Source organism: Phyllopteryx taeniolatus, chromosome 1, assembly GCF_024500385.1.
Source record: "Phyllopteryx taeniolatus isolate TA_2022b chromosome 1, UOR_Ptae_1.2, whole genome shotgun sequence".
Taxonomy (NCBI): Eukaryota; Metazoa; Chordata; class Actinopteri; order Syngnathiformes; family Syngnathidae; genus Phyllopteryx; species Phyllopteryx taeniolatus.
The window spans coordinates 38,945,445-38,969,711 of record NC_084502.1 but is presented as its reverse complement, the minus strand read 5'-3'; the positions used below and the strand labels follow the sequence as shown (position 1 = coordinate 38,969,711).

Genomic DNA, 24,267 nt, shown 5'->3' with positions numbered 1-24,267 from the left:
TAGACTGGTTGGGCGAATTCCCATGCACCCTCGAGGACCCTGGCGAGGGTGTAGACCTGGTCCACTGTTCCACGGCCAGGACGAAAACCACACTTCTCCTCCTGAATCTGAGATTAGACTTCGCGAAGGACCCTCCGCTCCAGCATCCCTGAATTGACCTTACCAGGAAGGCTGAGGAGTGTAATCCCCCTGTAGTTGGAACACACCCTCTGGTCCCCCTTTTTCCAGAGGCACTGTCCCTGAAGTCCATGCGATGTTGCAGAGGCGTGTCAACCAGGACAGCCCCACAACATCCAGAGCCTTTAGGAACTCTGGGCGAATCTCATCTACCCCCGGGGCGCTGCCACCGAGGAGCTTTTTAACCACCTCTGTGACCTCAACCCCAGAGATAGGAGAGCTCACCTCAGAGACCCCAGAATCTGCTTCCTCATGGGAAGGCGTGTTGGTGAAATTGAGGAGGTCTTCGAAGTATTCTCTCCACCGACTCACAACGTCGCAAGTCTAGGTCAGCAGTGCCCCATCCTCACTATACACAGTGTTGATGGTGCAGTGCTTCCCCATCCTGAGACGCCAGATTATGATATTATTTGGCCAAAATAAATTACAAATATTTTTATATTGAACATGCTCGTGCTGAAGGTGGACGGCGACCGATGTCAAATGTTGGATCAGGCAGTGTTAGCTAGCTAGCCTGCTAGCTTTTTTGCTTGGGAAAGGAAGCAGAGGTCCCAGACAGCGAGGATTTACGGCCCCAGACATGCAAACCAACCCGGGTTATACCTTTGCCCACTGTATGCTATGGATCCTGATTGAAGTGACTATTTAAACAAAAAAGAAAACCTTCTGGAGGGAGAAACGACAGCTTCCATAAGCACTCAGCCATAATCCATTGCAGGGCAGTGCTGAGGCAACACTTCTTCATAAAACTAACACTAAACACTCAAAGTACTCGTCAAATAAAGTTTCCCTAAGTGGTTTGTTATTTCAGGTAGTGATAATCTATGTCTAAGGGTCCATTTCCCTGTGTAAGATTTATTTATATGTATGTACTGTATATATAAAAAAATTTATATGTATATATATATATATAATTTTTGTTTTTTAACGACAAACAACTTTTATTGTGTTGCTTTCGTTTCTTGGCAATGTGGATTTGCAAATTAGCTAAATATTTAGTTCAACCAGAAACATTTAGATTTTAGATGTGTGTGTGTGTGTGTGTGTGTAACACTTAGATTATATATTATAATTTAGATTTAGATTTAAGTTTTATATTTAAGATTTTATATTTAGATATATAACATTTAGATTTAGTTTTTATATTTAAATTTACATTTAAAATTTGGATTTAAGATTTATAGTTAGATATACTGTTTATTTAACATATACATTTCATATTTATGTTTACATTTACATTTAACATTTTAATATTTAGGTGTAATATTTAATATTTTGATTTAACTATTTAAGTTGACAAAAAATGTTCTAAATGTGCAAAAAAGTGGCTCTCGAAAATTCACACCAGTTTTTTTTTAAACACTGTTTGAAGCCAAATGTGACAAAATGTTGCTGTTATTTTCAGCATGAACCGCTTTGCAAATTGCACCCCATACTAGGTTGCCCAATCTGTTCTACATTATGGCCTTCAGACTTAACCAGGGAAAGATGTTTTGCAGAACGTTATAATGGATAAAGATGTCTACCTGCTTATTGTATCTTTGATCTGTTTGCATGATCTGTGTCCATGAAAAAGACGTTGCTTGGATGGCAGCATGTTTCTCCAACACCTGTATGTACCTTTCAGCATTAATGGTGCCTTCACAGATGTGTAAGTTACCCATGCCATTGGCACTAACAGCCCCATACCATCACAGATGCTGGCTTTTGAACTTTTCATCCATAACAGTCCGGATGGTTCTTTTCCTCTTTGGCCCGGAGGACATGACGTCTACAATTTCCAAAAACAATTTGAAATGTGGACTCGTCTGACCACAGAACACTTTTCCACTTTGCATCAGTCCATCTTAGATTAAATCGGGCCCAGAGAAGCGGGCGGCGTTTCTGGGTGTTGTTGATAAATGGCTTTTGGTTAGCATCGTAGTTTCAAGTTGCACTACCGGATGTAACGCCGAACAATATTTACTGACATTGGTTTTCTGAAGTGTTCCTGTGCCCATGTGGTGTTATCCTTTACACATTGATGTCGGTTTTTGATGCAGAGGCCGCCTGAGGGATCGAAGGTGACGGCATTCAATGTTGGTTTTCGGCCTTGCCGCTTACATGCAGTGATTTCTCCAGATTCTCTGAACCTTTTGATGATATTATGGACTGTAGATGATGAAATCCCTAAATTCCTATTTTCTCACACGCTTGTTCAAAAGAGGTGAACCTCGTCCTATCTTTGCTTGTGAATGACTGAGCAATTAAGGAAAGCTCCTTTTATACCAAATAATGGCACCCACCTGTTCCCAATTAGGCTGTTCACCTGTGGGATGTTCCAAAAAGGTGTTTGATGATCATTCCTCAACTTTCTCAGTCTTTTTTGCCACCTGTCCCAGCTTTTTGGGAATATGTTGCAGCCATAAAATTCTAAGTTAATGATTATTTGCTAAAAACAATAAAGTTTATCAGTTTGAACATTAAATATCTTGTCTTTGTAGTGTATGCAATTAAATATTGGTTGAACATGATTTGCAAATGATTGTATTCTGTTTTTTTTTATGTTTAACACAACGTCCCAACTTCATTGGAATTGGGATTGTAGTTGACATTTGGGAGAATTTCCATGTTAGGATATAACGGTAATAGTGTGAATATTAGGTATTACAGATTTTATTTATTTGAAAAATTTAAAACATGTATATAGGAAATGTAACAAACAAATGAACATACATATATATGAAACAGAAATAACAATATAATGTTAAAAATAACATAAACACATTTAAATACAGTATCTACATTTTAACTGGAAAGTTGTAAAAACCTATATATATATATATATATATATATATATATATATATATATATATATATATATATATATATACCTCATGTCGTTTTTGTTCATATTCCTCAAAAACGAACTTTATAATTGCATTTTGTGAAAGTTGTCATTTTGGTACTCTGCTTGTATGTATGGAGTTTTGTGTGCTGTTGTAGAAGACGTTTGTCTTGTTGCGTCCCTGTGGAGGAAAAGGCGTCCAGTTATTTATAACACTGACCAGACCTCATCTGTGTTTAGTAAACCCGATATCGAACGAGGACATTTAAATACGAAGCTAACGGCTTCACAACGGTGCTTAACTACCGTAAAAGGAAAGTGAACGTCACCGTATACTTAGAAGCGACATTACTAGCCACCCTACATTAGCTGCGTAGCTTCTGACTGTGACTTAGCTGTCTCATAAATCTTTCTCGGAGTTCATAAAATGCAGTACATTGCAGTGAAGTCCGTTTTATGTAAATTTGTCACCGTAGTCTGACGGTAGACTAGCGATGTGCGAGCTTGTCATAACGAGACGTTTACCAACAATTCCCAAATCCATCCATCCATTTTCTGAGCCGCTTCTCCTCACTAGGGTCGCGGGCGTGCTGGAGCCTATCCCAGCTGTCATCGGGCAGGAGGCGGGGTACACCCTGAACTGGTTGCCAGCCAATCGCAGGGCACATCGAAACAAACAACCATTCGCACTCACAGTCATGCCTACGGGCAATTTAGAGTCTCCAATTAATGCATGTTTTTGGGATGTGGGAGGAAACCGGAGTGCCCGGAGAAAACCCACGCAGGCACGGGGAGAACATGCAAACTCCACACAGGCGGGGACGGGGATTGAACCCCGCACCTCAGAACTGTGAGGCTGACGCTCTAACCAGTCGGCCACCGTGCCGCCAATTCCCAAATCATAAATGATATTTACGTTGTCATGAGTATGAATATCAATAATCAATCACTTACATTTACTTCCTTGAATCACTGATGGTGTCGTGGTACACTCGCCTGACTTTGGTGCGGGCAGCGTGGGATCAGTTCCCACTCAGTGACGGTGTGAATGTGAGTGCGAATGGTTGTCCACGTCTATATGTGCCCTGCGACTGACTGGCGACCTGTTCAGGGTGTCGTCCGCCTTTCGCCCGAAGTCAGCTAGGATAGGCTCCAGGATTTATTTCCTTGTCCATTCCACCATCTTGTAAGCAAGCTCTTCGGCTGTCAGCGGGGCGGAGTGCCATACCCATCGCTTTCAAGTGAGCTCCCCGACCACACTTGGGGTACGGTCGGAAATATACTCCAATAGCGCTCCGACACTCCGGAATGTTTGGAAACTCAGAGCGTTGTTCGAGTGTGCCGTTCGGGTATTCAGAGAGTCAGAGTCTGAGAGTGCTGTAGCGCACTCCCGTTGCTCTGACTGAGGAGACAGGGTGGCCGAGCATCAGGCAGGGCGAGATGTTCACAGGAAGAACTGACAAATTCAATATGGCGGACGCACCGAGTAGTATTCCTGCCTGCTCTGCCTCTCCAAACACTGCAATCTCAGAGCGCAGTGAGAGCGTCGGATTGAATTTCCGAACGTACCCTTGGTTTCAAGGGCTATACACCCCTTTGTCTTAGCCCTTCCCCCTAGGAATTCACATACCCCTTCGTTCTCATGTACACGCAAAACCAAGGGATAAAATGAAGGGGAAGGGCTAAGTGTACTGTAACTGCTTTGTGCTCAAGGCAAACAGCTACTTTGTAAATAAACACAATGAAGTTCAGCCTCTGGCTGTAGACATCCTGGCTCGCGATATGTTTTTGGTGATATGGCAATAAATCAAACTCGCTCTCGTTTGTTTTTTATAGCATAATAATTCAGCCTGATAATGTAATTTGTTACAGTTGTACTTGTCTGCATCTTTTAAATTCCTAAAAAGAAAAGAACAGTGCCAACTTGCCTAGTTATACTGTAGGTGACATTCTGTGGCTGTATTTTGTGAAATTGTAATTTATAATTTTATCATATTTATTTTTGTACACGCAGCTGTAATGTTCATGCCTTAATAAGGTGTTGGCATGTGTAGTTATGTTTAGAAATATATTGTCACTGTCAGGAGGAAAGCTCCTATGTCCACATTTTATATTTTTTCACATATCAATACTAATGGTCATTTCCCATGTGAGTCTGTTATTTTTACAAATTATTGAATAAGATAAAGTTTTGAATATGTTATTTTTGTTGAAAAAAATGTCCCAGACAGCTGCACGGTGGACGATTGGTTAGAGTGTCAGCCTCACAGTTCTGAGGACCGGGGTTCAATCCCCGGCCCGCCTGTGTGGAGTTTGCATATTCTCCACGTGCCTGCGTGGGTTTTCTCCGGGTTTTCCTCCCACATCCCAAAAACATGCTTGGTATGTTAATTGGCAACTCTAAATTCCCCGTAGGTGTGAATGTGAGTGCGAATGGTTGTTTGTTTGTATGTGCCCTACGATTGGCTGGCAACCAGTTCAGGGTGTACCCCGCCTCCTGCCTGATGATAGCTGGGATAGGCTCCAGCACGTCCGCGACCCTAGTGAGGAGAAGCGGCTCAGAAAATGGATGGATGGAAATGTCCCAGACAAACGGCTGTGGTGTCCTTGAGCAAGACACCGATACCCTGTACTGCTCCCTGGGCGCTTAAGCTGCCCCCTGCTCCAGTGTGTTCCACTAACAAGTGTGTGTGTTCACTGTGATGGGTAAAATGCTGTGACACTCATATATTTAAATCGGGTGCTGTCCATTTCTTCTGATCATCCTTGAGATGGTTCTATAGGTTCATTGGAGTCCAGCTGTGTTTGATCATACTGATTGGACTTGATTAGGAAAGCCACACACCTGTCGATATAAGACCTTACAGTTCACGGTGCATGTCAGAGCAAATGAGAATCATGAGGTCAAAGGAACTGCCTGAAGCGTCCATTTTTTTGCAGCCCTCGGCATATGGTAAGAATAAAATTTTACATGGCCCGTAACGTTATTGAAAAAAAAAAAAAAAAAAAAGGTGGAGGGAGCAGCATACAAATGGTGGGTGTCAAAAGCAGTGGGATTCCATCCATCTATTTTCTGTACCGCTTATCCTCACTGGGGTCGCAGGCGTGTTGGAGCCTATCCCAGCTATCTTCGGGCGAGAGGCGGGGTACACCCTGAACTGGTCGCCAGCCAATTGCAGGGGACATAGAAACAAGCAATCCTTCGCACTCACATTCACACCTATGGGCAATTTAGAATCTTCAATCAACCTACCACGCATGTTTTTGGGATGTGGGAGAAAACCGGAGTACCCGGAGAAAACCCACGCAAGCACGGGGAGAACATGCAAACTCCACACAGGCAAGGGTGGGATTTGAACCCCGGTCCTTAGAACTGTGAGGCAGATGTGCTAACCAGTCTACCACCGTGCCACCAACAGTGGGATTGCCACACCAAAATCCTCAATGGTTGCAACACCCCTGAAACTTCTTTTTCTAATACATTGGTTTCATACAGAGCTTTTTCTAGATATGCAAATAAACTATTTACAACTAAAATAGAAACAAAATTGTCTCCATAACGCCCAGGTGAACAACGATAATTCCATGTCAGAAGCCAAAACGGTTTCCTCCACTTTCTGCTCCATGCCAAGGTCCAATTTGTGAAAATATCACATATTTAAAAAGTTTCAGGTTATTACAGTTTGCTGCTGTTTTGGTTCTTAATCGGAAGTCGGTTGCTGATAAGTGCTGGGGTGGCTCTGCTCTAGTGGATACAGGGCAGTTGGGGTACCCCAAAACACTGAAAAATCCTAAACTATTTGCCTGTCACCTTTGACAGATTGCTGTGACATAGACGTTTTTTAAAATAACTAATATATAATTGCTTGATGGACTGGTTTTAGCATGTTTAATAAAGTCAAAGAATCTCAAAGTGGCCCTTGTATCCACAGATTTTTCTGTATATGGCCCTGGAGTAAAACGTTTGGACATCCCTTCTTACCGTGTCTTATTGTACATTCATATTTTGTGTTAGTAATTAAAAGCTGATGTTTCAAATCATGGATGGGCTCAAATTAAGTAAATTACTAACAATCTGGTTGAATTACAGTGGATGTGTATAAGTCATAATTGACAGCAAACTGCACTAACAGCCCATGCTGTTACAGTGAATAAAAAGAGAAATATAAAACTGATTCTTGAGAATACTACACCGACCAAACCAGACTGTCTGGAACAGGTATCTCAGACAGCAATGGCTGGCCCTATTATGAGTATGAGTATGATGATATTTGTGTGATTGATCACGCAGCAAAGATAGCTGCTAATGCTAATGCTAATGCAACAAGCCCCACCAGTGATCGGCAAACTAGTATCTTATTATCTTCTTGCCATGGTGAAGGGAAAATTAATACTCAAGCTCTCAAACTAAAAAAATAGTTAATATATTGTAAGGGATATTTTTAGATGGTGAATGGCTCAAAAAAGCTAGCCAAGAACGAACGCCCCCACTGCCTCCCTTTTGCTTTTGTAAGCTAACGTGATGTCAAGCAATGCTGTACCCAGAATGCAATGCGCCATACAATGTTGAATTATTGCGATAATTAACATTCTTGTTAGGTTAATTCTTGTCGTTTCTGTGTTTGTGCTACCATTAGCTCGTTGAATGTGTTCTTTATTTAACTGTCACATTTATGGTTGATTTATGTTGCACTGTGTTTTTTAAGGGTGTATTCACACCTGCCATATTTGGTCCACTTTATACGTTTCCCCCTTGGTCCGGAACCTTTGTGCAGGTGTGAATAAACACAAGCAAATTCTGGTGTGCACCAAACAGCGACCTACTTTTTGAGGTGCTCTCGATCCGCTTCCAAATGGACTCAGTGTGGTTCGTTTGTGGTGGGTTTGTGATGGAAATATGAATCGGCCTCGATCCGACTTGACAACTCAATATCCCATGCCTTATCACGATAGTGAATGCTGTATGCCATACCTGATGTGCTGTCTTCAATATCAAAGACAACCCTCCGACAGCGCATACAAACATCAACCAATAGGACTGCAGCTTGCAACGGCGCTCGCCATTGTCAACATTTATTCACGCGCACAAACCAATGTTTACCGAAGCTTCAGAGTATGATTCAACAGAACGTTGGCATGTTTACGTGTAACCTTTAGTGGAAGCATAACATAACGTTATGTTGCCTGCTCGCGAACTGTTTTAAAAGTACATGAACATACTGTACCTCAAGCTCTCCTTGAATGGACAGTCCAAAACGTCCCCTCCCAAGCACCCAATGACAACACCCCATTTTTTCCTCTTTTTGTTTTTTTCCAACATAATACATTGCCACGGTCCACTGTTGTTGTTGTCATCATGGTAACAGTTGTAGCACAACTTTTGCTGAATGAGCAGTTCTTTGTTATGTTAATGAGCCTGTATTATATTAACTGGAGGCTTAACAGAGGAATGTCAGGTTACACCGTCCTTGCAGCGTGTACTTCCGGGTCTGTGTTCATTATTTTCTGTCCAATGGGAACAACGATTGTCACACACCCAACGATAAAAATAAAGCCCGCTTTTGGTCCGGACGAAACAAGCAGACCAATGGACTTTCCTGGTGTGAATACACCCTAAGAAACCGTGTATTCAGTTTGTATGTGAGATATTGACTTCCCGGTCAATTCTGCTAACCACAATAGACCGACAGGATGTCCACATTTTAAGCAAGCCTCAGAAATTCTTGAGACTATATATTTTCTCAGTACAAGGTGAGTTACTCTTTGAGAACATTAATATTATGTTGATACAGAGCAGACTAGCCAAAATAACCCAATTTGACCCAGTTATAATTTGGCCAGCTGTGGGTCGTGTCCGGAAGAACAAGATCCCAGATACAAGCGGCCGAAATGAGTTTCCTCCGCAGGGTGTTTGGGCTCTCCCTTAGAGATAGGGTGAGAAGCTCGGTCTACCGGGAGGATCTCAGAGTAGACCTGCTGCTCCTCCACATTGAGAGGAGCCAGATGAGGTGGCTCGGGCATCTGATTCGGATGCCTCCCGGACGCCTCCCCGGTTAGGTGTTCTGGGCACGTCCCACCAGGAGGAGACCCCAGGGACAACCCAGGACACACTGGAGAGACTACGTCTTTCGACTGGCCTCGGAACGCCTCGGGAGCCCCCCCGGAAGAGCTGGATGAAGTGGCTGGGGAGAGGGAAGTCTGGGCGTCCCTGTTAAAGCTACTACCCCCACGACCCCACCTCGGAAAAGCGGTAGAAAATGGATGGATGGATAATTTGGCAGATTATCTGCTGTAAAAAGGCCAATGCCAATATGTCTCAAAATGCCGAATATCAGCCTCAATATTCGTCCCAGCCAATAATCGGTATATCACTCGCAACATTCCTAATGCATGTATTTCAAAACAGCCCCTACTTCGAAAAAGTGTGACAATGCCAGAGAGGAAAGCGTGCCGAAGTGCAGGTTAAACTCCGACAATGCGGATTTTGAACGCTGCTTCTGTCGAGCCCCCTCGAAAATATACGCTCTCTACCTAACAAAATAGATGAGCTTCATCTCCTCACAAAGACCAGTAAAGAGTTTGCATGTTCTGCTGCCCTCTGCTTGAGGCTTCAGGCCACTTGGCTTTGTGAATGCATTCCCAATGACACCGTACTGCTTTCCGGTTTGGAACTAAATCAAACGGACCTCGACACGAAGCTTTCGGGGAAAACAAAAGTTTGCGGAATATGCTTCTACATCAATGAAAAATGGTGTACTGATGTCACAGAGCTCAGCACACATTGCACCCCGGACTTGGAGTCACTGTTTTTGAACTGTAAGAAATCAGCTAACAAAAGAAATCAACATTGCAAAGAGAACTTATGCAGCTGGGAAACCAGGTTTGCTGCTAATGACTCTACATCAGTTTGTTGAGGATTACAATCACTGACCAATTACAATAAACAATTAGAATAAAGGACTAGCTGACAACTTGAATACCTTTACTGCAGATATGAAAACCATTGACCATTCACAAACATAATGTGAAACGTGTCTTTAAACAACAGATCAACAAAGTGGCAGGCCCGGACAGTGGGTTCCCCTTCTGCTTGAAAGTCTGCACGGACAACTCGTCCCGGTTTTCACAAAGATCTTCAATAGAACTTTGAAATTGTGTGAATTCCGATCCTGCCTCAAATGCTCCACCATCATCACAGTCCCCAAGAAACCTGCAATTTCAGGACTGAATGACTACAGACCTGTCGCTCTGACATCTCTGGTCATGAAGTCGTGCTGGACCACCTCAATCGCGTCACAGCAGCCAAGCTGGACCCCCTGCTGTTTGTCTATCGAGCAAACAGGTCTGTGGATGATGCAGACAATATGGGACTGCACTTCCTCCTGGAACACCTTGACAGCACAGGTACCTATGTGAGGATCCTGTTCTAGGACTTCAGCACTGCATTCAACACCAGCATCCCCGAACTCCTCTCCTCCAAGCTTCTCCAGCTCAACGTCTCGCCTGCCGTCTGCCATTGGATTCACGGCTTCCTAATAGGCAGGACACAGCAGATGGAGCTGAACACGCCCAAGACGGTAGGAACTTCAGGAAACATCCTCCATGAAAGCTGCCCCTCCTGCTGGCCAACTGCCCTTTGTCAACCGTCGAGACCTGCAAGTTCCTGGAAATTACAGTTTCTCAGGACCTGAAGTGGGAGACCAACATCAACTCATCCTCAAAAAGGCCGAGCAGAGGATGTAGTTCCTCAGAATCAGAATCATCTTTATTTGCCAAGTATGTCCAAAAAAAACACACAAAGAATTTGTCTCCGGTAGTTGGAGCCGCTCTAGTACGACAACAGACAGTCAATTGACAGAGAACACTTTTGAGACATAAAGACATTGACAAAAAACAGTCACTGAATGTCTCCAAAGACGAACGAAAAACACAAAAACAAAAACAGTACTAGAGAGTGCGTAACCGAGGCGACCACACTGGTAGGTGCCATCTTGGAAACCTACGCCATCCTACGGCCTCTGAGGAAGCATGGCCTGCTACAGGAGCTGCTGAGGCCGTTCGAAACAGTGGTCACTGAATCGGTTCTGTGTTCATCCATCACAATCTAGTTTGGTCCGACCACAAAGAAGGACAAAATCAGACTGCAATGGACAGTCAAGGCTGCCAAAAAAATTATCTGTACCCATCTACCCACTCTTGAGGACTTGCACGCTGCCAGGACTAAAACAAGGGCATACAATATACTCCTGGACCCTCCACATCCCAGTCACCATCTGTTCCGTACGGTAGGCACTAACGAACAATGTAAACTAAAAAGTCAAGCATGGCAAAGATGCAATTTTTGGCACTTTTCAAGTACACTACCAAAAGTGAATATGGTCCAAATAAAACTGTGATATCGTATATGTTCTAAACACAGAAAATCACATTGGGGGACTTGGTGTATATGCGTTCAAAATGTTCACTGTATCCCATTCCGTCCATCCATTCTTTTTACTGCTTATCCTCACCAGGGTTGCGGGCTGCTGGAGCCTATCCCAGCAATCTTCGGGCGGGAGGCGGGGTACACCCTGAACCAGTCGGCAGCCAATCGCAGAGCACATAGAAACAAACAACCATTCGCACTCACATTCACACCTACGGGCAATTTAGAGTCTTCAATCAACCGACCATGCATGTTTTTGGGATGTGAACCCCGGCCCCCAGAACTGTGAGGGAGATGTGGTAACCAGTTGTCCACCGTGCCGGCCTGTATCCCATTGGAATACAGGAAGTCCTCGATTTACGAACGAGTTCCGTTCCTACGCTGGCAACGTAACACGAATTTCCGCGTAAGTCGGATTTCACCATTAACGTCGAAATTTACAGCGAAATACTTCTGTTACGGGTATTGTCCCACGTGATTGTGACAGCAAGCTCAATGTGTGTGGGCGTGTGTGTCGACGTGCGAGTGAGACGGGACTGCGCAGGCGTCGTCCGGCGGGACTGTGAAGGAGGAAGGAGTGCGCCAGCGCGAGTGTGTACAGTAGCAAGTGTAGTGACGGCGACCGGGGAAGAGTAGCGATTAGCGGAGTACCCGTTGACGTTGAATGTGCAGAAGAGCTAATAAAGCCATTAAAGCAGCAAATCTGTGCTTTGTGCCTTTATTGTTGCCACCACCCAGCTCAGCTGTGCAACGAGGGAAGGGAATTAACCCCTGCGTCTCCCAACCACGGTCAGGTGACCGTAGCAGGAAAGGTTAACACTTCGTATAAAGAAACTAAAGTACAGTAAAATAAAAAAATAATGTACTTACCATTACTGCTGAGAGTGTGAAAAAAGGAGGGCAAAAAAGGCAAAAATACTCCCGCCGCACAAAAACGGACAAGCACTATGCAGTAGCTAAGCAGAAACACTATGGCGCTGGGACAAAATGGCGGACGAGGCACGGGCGTCGTAAAGTCGAAACGTCGTAGGTCGAGTGCGTCGTAACTCGAGTGCATCGTAACTCAAGGACTTCCTGTACATTAATCATACAAAGCATGTAGAGGACTGGTTCAGATCATCAGGATGTTGCTTCGGGATGCAGAAGGACATCTTGGCCAAGGAGCAAAGTGAATGTAAAGGTCCATAATACAAGGTTGTGGCCGCTTCTTCTTCTTCTTTTCCTTTCGGCTTGTCCCTTTAAGGGTCGCCACAGCGCGTCATCCTTTTCCATGTAAGCCTATCTTCTGCATCCTCCTCTCAAACACCAACTGCCCCCATGTCTTCCCTCACGACATCCATCAACCTTCTCTTTGGTCTTCTTCTAGCTCTCTTGCCTGGCTGCTCCATCCTCATCATCCTTCTACCAATATACTCACTATTTCTCCTCTGGACGTGTCCAAACCATCAAAGTCTGCTCTCTATAACTTTGTCTCCAAAACATCGAACCTTGGCTGTCCCTCTGATGAGCTCATTTCTAATTTTATCCAACCTGGTCACTCCGAGAGCGAACCTCAACATCTTCATTTCCGCCACCTCCAGCTCTGCTTCCTGTTGTCTCTTCAGTCCCACTGTCTCTAATCCGTACATCATTGCTGGCCTCACCACTGTTTTATAAAGTTTGTCCTTCATCCTAGCAGAGACTCCTCTGTCACATAACACAGCTGACACCTTCCTTCACCCGTTCCAACCTGCTTGGACTCGTTTCTTCACTTCCTGACCACACTCACCATTGCTCTGGATGGTTGACCCCAAGTATTTAAAGTCCTCCACCCTTGCTATCTCTTCTCCCTGTAGCCTCACTCTTCCCCCACCACCCCTCTCATCCATGCACATATATTATGTCTTACTTCGGCTAATTTTCATTCCTCTGCTTTCCAGTGCATGCCTCCATCTTTCTAGCTGTTCCTCCACCTGCTCCCTGCTTTCACTGCAGATCACAATGTCATCTGCAAACATCACGGTCCATGGGGATTCCAGTCTAACCTCATCTGTCAGCCTATCCATCACCACTGCAAACAGGAAGGGGCTCCCTGATGCAGTCCCACCTCCACCTTAAATTCGTCTGTCAGACCTACAGCACACCTCACTACTGTTCTGCTGCCCTCGTACATGTCCTGTATTATTCTAACATACTTCTCTGCCACTCCAGACTTCCGCATGCAGTACCACAGTTCCTCTCTGGGTACTCTGTAATAGGCTTTCTCTAGATCTACAAAGATCTATAATGTAGCTCCTTCTGACCTCTGTACTTTCCCATCAACATCCTCAAGGCAAATAATGCATCTGTGGTACTCTTTCTTGGCATGAAACCATACTGTTGAGTCAACAATCTAGCCTCCACTAATCTTTCCCATAACTTCATTGTGTGGCTCATCAACTTTATTCCTCAGTAGTTCCCACCGCTCTGCACATCACCCTTGTTCTTAAAAATGAGCACCAGGACACTTTTCCTCCATTCCTCAGGCATCTTCTCACGCACTAGAATTCTATTGAACAAGCTGGTCAAAAACTCCACAGCCACCTCTCCTAGATGCTTCCATACAGCCACAGGAATGTCATCAGGACCAACTGCCTTTCCTTTCCATCATCCTCTTTAATGCCTTTCTAACTTCCCCCTTACTAATCATTGCCACGTCCTGGTCCACCACACTTGCCTCTTCTACTCTCCCTTCTCTCTCATTTTCCTCATTCATCAACTCCTCGAAGTGTTCTTTCCATCTATCTAGCACACTACTGGCACCAGTCAACATATTTCCATCTCTATCCTTAATCACCCTAACCTGCTGGACATCCTTCCCATCTCTATCCCTCTGTCTGGCCAGCCTGTATAGATCCTTTTCTCCTTCTTTAGTGTCCAACCTGCCATACATGTCATCATATGCCTCTTGTTTGGCCTTTGCCACCTCTACCTTTGCCCTGTGTCGCATCTCAATGTATTCCTTTCGCCTCTCCTCGGTCCTCTCAGTGTCCCACTTCTTCTTAGCTAACCTTTTTCCTTGTATGATTTCCTGTACTGTGAGGTTCCACTACCAAGTCTCCTTCTCTCCTTTCCTGCCAGAAGATACACCAAGTACTCTCCTGCCTACCTCTCTGATCACCTTGCCTGCAGTGGTCCAGTCTTCTGGAAGCTCCTCCTGTTCAGCGAGAGCCTGTCTCAACTCTTCCCGAAAAGCTGCACAACACTTGTCCTGTCTCGGCTTCCACCACATGGTTCTCTGCTTTGCCTATGTCTTCCTAATCTTCCTCCCCACCACCAGAGTCATCTTACACACCACCATCCTATGCTGTCGAGCCACACTCTCCCCTACCACTACCTTGCAGTCAGTAACCTCCTTCAGATTACATCGTTTGCACAAGATGTAATCCACCAGCGTGCTTCTACCTCCGCTCTTGTAGGTCACCCTATGTTCCTGCCTCTTTAGGAAAAAAGTGTTCACTGTAGCCATTTGCATCCTTTTTGCAAAGTCTACCACCATCTGTCCCTCCAAGTTCCTTTCTTGGATACCGTACTTACCCATCACTTCTTCATCACCCCTATTTCCTTCACCAACATGTCCATTACAATCTGCACCAATCACGATTCTCTCTGTCTGGGATGCTCAGAACTACTTCGTCTAGCTCCTTCCAGAATTTCTCTTTCACCTCAAGGTCACATCCTACCTGTGGGGCATAGCCACTAATCACATTATACATAACACCCTCAATTTCAAGTTTCAGCCTCATCACTCGATCAGATACTCTTTTCACCTCTAAGACATTCTTAGCCAACTCTTCTTTTAAAATAACCCGACTCCATTTCTCTTCCCATCTACACCATGATAAAATAATTGAAAACCTGCCCCTTAACTTCTAGCCTTACTGCCTTTCCACCTGGTCTCCTGGACACACAATATATCAACCTTTCCCTTAATCATCATGTTAACCAACTCCCGATTTTCCTATTCAAAGTGGTGGTCTCAAAATGGAAGAACAGAAAACTCATGTTCAAGTGGTCACTGATGGTGTAGTGATTCACTCGCCGGACTTCTATGGAGACAGCGTGGGTTCAACTCCCATTCAGTGCCTGTGTGAAATTTCCTTTTTGTCTACTCCTGCATATAAGTACCTTGGGATATGTGTCCAGGGTATAGTTTGTCTTTTGCCTGAACTCAGCTCCCCCCAACTCTGAACGCTAACACAAGATTCATGGTTTGTCCACATTATCGTAGATCTTTTTAATTATTTGACATAATCCACAGTACCAAAACAGAATTTCTTGTTTTTGTGTTTGTACAACGTAATTATAACAAATTGATGGTGTCTCTTGTCAATTAGTTCAAGGGTTGCTGAAACCAACTCCCCCACTAGACTACACTCGTGTGTGCGTGTGTGTTTGTGTGTGTGTGTGTGTGTGTGTGTGTGTGTTGTGTGTGGTATACTGTGGTGCCACTGTTTGTATGTTTTGAAAAATTTGTTTTGAAAAAGGCATTTTAGCTTAATTTTGTACAGAACTCAAGATTAACTATTAGGTTCATAATTTTTGTTATTGGGTTATCAGTAGTTTACAAAAAATCCCACACAATTATTCCACAGTAAGGCAACACTCTCGGTGTCCACTGTCTGCAGGGTTGGCTGAAAAAGAACCCTAAACATTTTGAATAAGATGGAACACAACAGGCAGGGTCCAACATTCAACTTTTTTGAGTGGTGGCCCTGTAGGGTCACCATGAGCCAAGTTGTGGTGGCCCCGTCAGAACCGGTACTGGCTCCATATCTTCATGATATCATATGAAAAGTATGAAGTATGAATGAAAAGTATGCAGTATGAATGAATGTAAGTATTTCATATTTAGCATCTTTATACTGTATTATTTAAGCCTTCGGGTAGTATAAAATCTCATTAAATATTTATTAACATTTGACATCCCAACCACTAATACTGGAAAAGTTGCAAAATGGAAGATCAAAGCCCAGTGATTTGATTATGTATTGTGACATAAGTGATCAGATGGACCGTTGATTGTAATTAACTGGAATTAATAAAATGCTTTCACTCCCATCATTCTTCTTGATATACAGTATGTCAGCTTTTATAGATGAACCACACAGGTTGAGTATGAGGGTTACAAACGACAACACAAATATTCAAGGACAAGCATCTACCTGTTACATGGTCCAAGTGATCTAAGAACCAAACGTGTAACTACAGTAAAGAGTTAGCGCCTCTGAAAAATACTGCAATACTGAATTTAAAATACTGATACTTGATAATGCAGCCGGCGGCACGGTGACCGACTGGTTAGCACATCCGCCTCACAGTTCTGAGGTTCAAATCTAACCTTCCTGTACGGAGTTTGAATGTTCTCCCCGTGCCTGCGTGGGTTTTCTCCAGGTACTCGGGTTTCATCCCACATTCCCAAAACATGCATGCTATGTTAATTGAAGACTCTAAATTGCCTGTAGGTGTGAATGTGAGTGCGAATGGTTGTTTTTCTTCAGTATTCGTGACCTGTGATTTGCTTGTGACCAGTTCAGGGTGTACCCCGCCTCTCGCCATAAGTCAGCTGAGTTAGGTACCAGTACGCCCGCGACCTTACTAAGGATAAGCGGTTGAGCGAATGGATGGACGGATAATGCAGCCTTGAATCTGTCTTTTTGCCTTATAGTCATTCTGAAATTATTTTCTCACTTCGAGAGGATGAGTCACCTGGACGGTCTGGTGCATTACTCTTGCTGCTTTTGTTCTTATTAATCACTCTAAAGTCACAAAGATTGCACTGTGTTGCTACAGCAATAGTGTCTTTGCAGGAAATGAGAGTTGGAAATAGGAAAAGGAAGTGGTCACATATGACACAAGCATTTTTGCAATGTCAATATGCTTGCATCTCAGCCTCCACCTTAAGCTCACTTTCACACACATAATAAATATGTCTCTGTGTTTTAAGCTAGCAATTGTTTGATAGTTCGAGAACCAGCCTGCTGCTGCAAAAGTCATACAAATAGAGTTTATACAACATACATTTATTGTGTTTTACAAAAATACGGCAACAATATTTATAATTTCATATGTACCTGTGGATGATATAGATATGCGCACATTTTCCATCGCCAAAATGCACGAGAGCAGTGAATGGTGGAAATTGAAGAAGCCCCTCAATTATCCACATGTACTCGGTCCTTTGTAAAAAGCAAATAGTACTAGTTAAGTTAGCTGGCTGTGAACGTGGCAAAGTACAGATCCAGACTTTATTTATTTGGTTATCTTGTTCAAGCCATTGCTTACGAGAAGAATTTAACCTAGCATGCAAAAAATGGTAAACCAATGGTAAAATGGTTTGAACGATTTAATTGGACAAAATAAAAAAAATTAAAAATAAAAAAAAAAAAAGAAATGTGTGTGCAAGAATGTGTCGATTTCATTGTATATATTTGTTAAATTTGTACTGGCTCGGTCGGGTTAGAATCTGTAAGCTACGTGGTTGCCCGGCAGAGTTCCCTGTGACCCCAGGCCATCGGGCCACCGTTAATGTCGGCTCCTGATACTGTAGGTCAACTGTACATGGTCATTTTAAGCTATTTTCAGTTTACGCACAACCCAATCCAGAGACATGGGGTCAAGGGTCAAATTTATGTTTTCGGTTGTTTTTTCGTTACTCCGCATACTTTGCTCACTGCTAATTTATGTTGAATTGGATCTTTCAAATCAAACCAAACCTTAATTCGAAACTAAAGTAAACAAAATACCCATGGTAAAATTAACTAAAAACTAAAGTAAAGAAACAAAATATTTGCTTAAAGATTAAAAAAATAAATAAATAGCCTTCCCCTATATAGGTTATGGGTGACCAATGAAACATTTCCTCACCATAACATAAAAACACTTAATGCTGCTTTTGCACGCTTTGATCTGGCCAACAGAGTCTGGTCAGTATTACGGGGCTTCCGCTAAGGCAACGTTCTGGGAGGAGCTCGAACACACATCGCACAGTGCTGGTAACTGAGCAGGAAAAGTAGCTGAACTCGTGTTTTATTCTGCACAAACACATAAATGCAAAAGCACATCCTGTTCCCACATGAAAAGGGGATAAAAAGTGCCGGATTTGCTTTGAAGGAACACAGTTGCTTTTCTGATATTACGCCTTGCTTTCCACGTGACCTGATCCCTGTTACCACCAAAGTAGAGCTGCTCTATCAGCTTTTGCTTGGTACTCATTGAAGTGCAGGGGAGTTTGATATGCTGTTGGTCACTGATAAACCAAGGCCATAGTAACCCAGATGAAAGAAAAGTGGGAAAATCGATGTAAATAAAGATGTACTGCATCTTGTGCACTTAAAAAAAAAAAAAAACAAACAAACTTACATGTTCTGTTAAGGACAAATGATTCCAGTTTACTGCAAAATGGGCGCTGCGGGACGGCAATATAATCAAAATGAGCCCGACATTCCTGGCAATGAATGAGCTGTGGCCATCATAGCAACAAAGTTAGAACGCCCACTGCTTCATGCATCCGGGCTTTTGGACACCTTGCTGCATTGTGAAGTCCCACCCACCCAAGTGTTTCATCAGTCCTCCCAGCGAGTGCCGTAGCTTGGCCAAGAGCAATGAGAAGCTGCTGCACACTCACCCAAGATGTCATTTTGCACTCCGGGGTTCAACAGGTGAATGTCAGCGATCCAGAGCAGAATTTTTCCTGGAACTGTTTTGGAAGCCGCCACAGATGCAAGATTATTTTTCTTTGTTGCTGGTATTGATTTATCCACCAGCCCACCATATAATATATCAAATCACGGGGGGGCATTAAAAGGAATGACCTGACAGGAAGGCATGGCTATCTCTACCAACTGTAACATTCCACTGGCTCTGCTCACTCCCCTGTCTTCACAAGGCAGTAGAACATGCCCTGAATAACACTAATTAGCTCCAGGAACATTCCTTTTGGGCATCCTAAAAGTGCAAGCATGTTTCGTTCCAAGCCCACACGTTTAAACGCATATACTTTTAGTTGAATTTGGAGAGGTCCAGAAGTGAACTGACAAAGCCAACCAATGCTGTCCATAGCAAGATGCATTCACTGTGGAATGACGCGCCTTCAGCACTTGCTTGTGTATTCTGCGTAAAATTGAAGAACTCAGAGTTGACCCGCAGCCAGAACATTTGGATAGATAGACTAAAATATGTGTGTGTATTTATGAGGGTGGGAAAGTGAGAAATCAAGAGTGTGTGTGTTTGGGGTTCATAGAAAGTGTGTGGATGTGTGCGAGAAAGAGGTGGGGAGTGGAAAAACACACAAAAGAAAGTGTTGAAATGTTTTGTGTCTGATCGCACAGGAGGCTTAAACCTCTGGAGGTGAGGGCCAGAGCTGGTGCTTGGAGACTAAATACAACAAAACCCATCTGGGACTCTATGTTAAATAACTGAGCCAGTGCTGATAATCAATACTGTTTGTTCAGGAAGGAAACGAGGGACATTTGGTGTCATATGGTCTTGCGTGCAGGATGAATTGGAGACAGGGCCAGACGTGATGGAGGAGGTTGCAATGAGGGACTCAGAAAATATCAAGTTTCTCTGCACAGCTGCTCGGGCCTGGAGACAGTGGGAAACATCTATATTAACCTCTGCTCCACATGCAGCCCACTGCGGAGGAATGCAAGGAGAAAAAGGCACATAGGTGGGGAAAGAGTATGAATACATGCCTATGGTATGATTGGAGCGTGCAGTCCTGAGAGCTGGTGACACAATGCTGATGAAAGGCCCAAAACCTCTATGAAATCTCAAGAAATTCATAATAGTTATGAATGTTCCTGCATGGCTCTTTTAACAGCTTCATGCTGCAGGAATAACAGGCAGACATCCAAGTGCAGACTCCTAAGGGAGTGAAGAGATGATATGGTGCCGCGCCAGGTGGTGCCCTGTCAGGTCACCAAGGTAACGCAGAAGCTACCTGCCGAGCAGAAGTTATTCACGGCCTCTCTGTCACCACACACTACAATCATTTCAGAATGAATTCAGCTATGCAAAATAGCACTTTGCAATAATAGCAAAGAAGTGCAAGAACATTTTAGATATTTTTTTCGGGTCCTTTTTTGCAAAACATATCACATCTGGCAATGATTACAGCAGCACAACATAGATGCTATTGTGTGATGACATGATCCATGATGATGACAAACTATTACTTTCTAAAAGGCTTGTTCTGAAAAACAAATCACCCACTGAGCGTACAGACACACAAGCTGCTTTCGTTTGTCAAGATCCCAAAACACAGAAACTTACTAGCAATGCCACACACATACATGTAAACATAACGAGCAATTACAGATTAAAGCTACAATATACATTATGTACTGAACCACATTCAGTTCACATTGAGGCATATACACAATACAAAATGTACAGTTTGAGGCTTTTTGAGCGTAAATCCTGGTGGATAACAGCTTAATAGGAAAATGTTTATAACAAACAATATAATAAAATCAGCTTCATCATCTCTTCAGATATTAAATGACAAATGATGACAAACATGACTGATGACTACATACACACTTAAGTATGTACTAAAATATAGAATATGAATGTGTTGCAGTAAAAGGCTGTAACACTCACCAATCACCACTCCCCCTCCCACGTAAACACAGGTGACCATGTTGGTTCTGTTTCGGTCATCCAGGATAAAAATTGCAGATACAAGTCATACTACTTAAGTATGACTCTGCAAGGAAATGTACTGTATCTCGGCATTTAAAATCTGAACTGAGTATGAAAGAGCATAACCAGACCCAAAGTAAATGAACTACAGTGCACTGTCTCAGCAGCACAGGCCAAAAGTCCTACAAAGTGTAATTTGTTATGGAGGAAATGCTTAATAAATACTGAATTTTGCCTGAGCACTAATGCTCCCATAGACGGCTGTGATTACTTTAAATACTAAGTAATTACAGACAGACCGACTGATAGATAGATATGTCAGCAATAATTGATTTTGATTATGAGCTGTATGCAAATAATGAATCTGAACCCAAATACATTTTTTGAACATGGACATCATTCTTGACAGCTTCTGCTAAAATGAAATTTGAATTGTTGAAATAAATCTGCCGTTTTACGAGATGTCTGTATGTGGCACCGCAGAGGTATGCTTTGCAAACGCCCTCCTTTAGCTTCATGTGCAACAAGCATGACGTATTTGGGTGGCCCAGGCTGCGTGCGTAGTGCTGTGCATTCTAAACGTATGCTGTAAGCCATTTACACAGCTGGCCTTTCAAATGGAGGTGACTCAGCGAGAGGACGTCCCTGGATGGGGGGTCTGTCCCAAAGCCCCCACCAACTCTAGCTGGCCTCTCACGCAAGCAGACAAGAAAGAATTCTAGCTCCTCTGGGTGACAATCCAAAACATTATATGGAAGAACAACTAGGATTTTGAGGAATATACTTTTGTATTATTGTAAGTAAATACAGTTTCATTGGTCTCGTCAGTGTATTTAGCCTGACACTAATAGTATAAACCAGTGCATTAAAAGAGGCTTTTCAGGAAAGAGTAGGCTAATGCACCTTGGCACAGAGGCCTTGGAGACTTGCAGAGAGCCTAGGCAGTTTTTCAAATAAAAGCCACACTCATTCTTCTCTCAGGCAACCTAAATAAAAATAAAAACCACAATGAGCAAATGTGGAAAGGAAGGAATTTGGAGAGGAAATGGACAATCCATCTGATTCTCCCTTATGCTCATGTGAAGGCAAAGAAATCAAGTGTACCTGCTGCTTTCAATCAAGCTGTCAGGAAACTGATGATACCACAAGGGGCAACAGAACTCAGTTGGCAGATGCAACACATAAAGGAGGACAGAATTTGTGCCTAAATAATCACAGCATAGCCAGACAGTTTCAAAGGTTCAGAGTGACTTACTGATTAACTCTTTAATATATGAATTATAATCGAATGTGACCATTGACACATTTAAGAATCACCATCGAGTGCAAGCGCCTCTCATCTGTCTCTCTCCTCCGAAAGCTCCTTTCTTCCCCGTCGCCTTGCCGCATTCACCCTTGGCTGCACACTTTGCGAGGCCTTTTGACTTTCGGAGTCTTTGTGGTCAAATCCATCTGTGTTGCAGCCTGTCGAAAATAGTCACAATGCAGCAGCTCCCACTGTAATTACACAGTGCAGCGGAGGAGCCAGTGTCACCTCCCTCTCTCCTGCCAAGACGCTCCGACAATGATCTTTCCAGGAGTGTAATAGTGCAACTCTAAACTGCGCTTCAATGAGTTTACGTTGACTTACGAACGTTTTACTTTGCACAGAAGTCCTTCTTGCATTCGATACATATCGTCTTAGCATACTGATTCATTGTGTGACCTCCTGATTCAATTGAGCACGGCTCATAGTTGAATGCCATTGTCTTGGGTACTCATAGGGGCGCCTCTGAACCAGACTTTGAAGGGAGCACCCGCTGCACTTTGATCCCATTGTGCTGTTGAGTCTTTCATTCTTTAGATAACACGTGGTGGACATAGCAGCGCCAGCACCTGAGCATTAGCTGTTGCACAGCTGTTAAAGACAGAAGCGTGCAAACCGCATTTTGCGACAGTAATTCTGCTCTCCTCCAGTGTACACCGCACAAAAATATGTTTGAGGGGTAGCACGAGGAAAGTGATCAGTCAAGCTGCTGATTTCGCTCCATATCCAGACTTGGGGGGGGTCATTACTTGTTTGTGGAATCGGAACTGACACAACATTTAGTGGCCTGGCTGCAACCATCACGGAAATGTTTCTTTCACGACGCATGCACGGAACTGATTTCTTGTGTTACGCTTAAAAAGTAAACACACCAAGAGGCGATTATGTGAGGAGAAGACATCCTACCTAGATTAACAAAGCTCATGACCATGTCTGCATCATTCAGGAAGTTGTTGTCTTGCAGGCTGGCGATGGGGGGTGCCTGCGTGGTGAAGATGGGCTTGTAGGGATATGAGTACCTGTCCTCGTCTCCCTCCGTGGACATGGCGTTGTACAGGTCCAACATGAACATTGGGGCAGAGTTGTGCTTGCCGTGGAGGTGGGGTCGCGGCCGGTGAGGCAGCCCCAGGATGGATAGGATCTCCCGCTGCATCTCCCTGCGCTCCTGGCTCCTCAGTCGGCGGTGGATGAAGCTGGAGTGGAACTCGTTGTCCACGGAAAAGTTTGTAAAAGCCGTGTCGGCCACGACGCAGTAACTCCAAATCAAGAGCAGAGCGGGAGCGCGTCTGTCCAAAAGCGGTGCCATAGCAAACAATGCCGTGCGTAAAGGTATTGGACGCCGTACGTTGCCAAACGCTCCAAAATGGTTATTGCCCTTTTAGCAATCGTGTTCTATCCTGAATCAGCTGCCCTCATATTGATGGAAATTCTCCCGAATGGAACATTAACTTCGACTCTTCCTCCTTTCAATGACGTGTTATCAGGCGCGCGTGGTCATCTGTCGCTCGTCCTCCTCACAACCTGAGTTGGTGCAGACCAGTGGAAGCTGGCGCCTTTAACCAGGAGAGAACAACTTTTGCACGGAGCTGTGATGGGAGGAGCAGGAGAAAGAGATAAAGAGGGTGGCAGCTGAATGAAGACGTGGGATTTGGATTTGTACAGTACTGTATCTGCGTTTGTAATTTGTATTTGCGCTGTAATTTTACACAATGTTGTGATCATTGCACTTGAGTGAAAGTTGGTGAAAACGGCATTGTATTAACTAATGACGTTGGCATTACGTATGTTCTTTCACTTGTTATAATAACAAATGGAACATGGTATGTTTTGAATAATTCTGGTAATTTAATGGCGTTGGTCCCCCTT

At 43.7% G+C, this 24,267-nt stretch overlaps 1 protein-coding gene across 1 annotated transcript in view; it reads right to left on the bottom strand.

Moving 5' to 3' along the window:
* Positions 1 to 23,941, bottom strand: part of bmp7b (bone morphogenetic protein 7b) — a 46,113-nt gene extending 22,172 nt beyond the window's left edge. Inside the window, exon 1 of the mRNA XM_061794636.1 lies at positions 23,308 to 23,941. Coding sequence (XP_061650620.1) covers positions 23,308 to 23,707 — 400 coding nt within the window. The 5' untranslated portion in view covers positions 23,708 to 23,941. The remainder of the gene's footprint in view (positions 1 to 23,307) is intronic.
* Between the last annotated feature and the right edge of the window lie 326 nt (positions 23,942 to 24,267).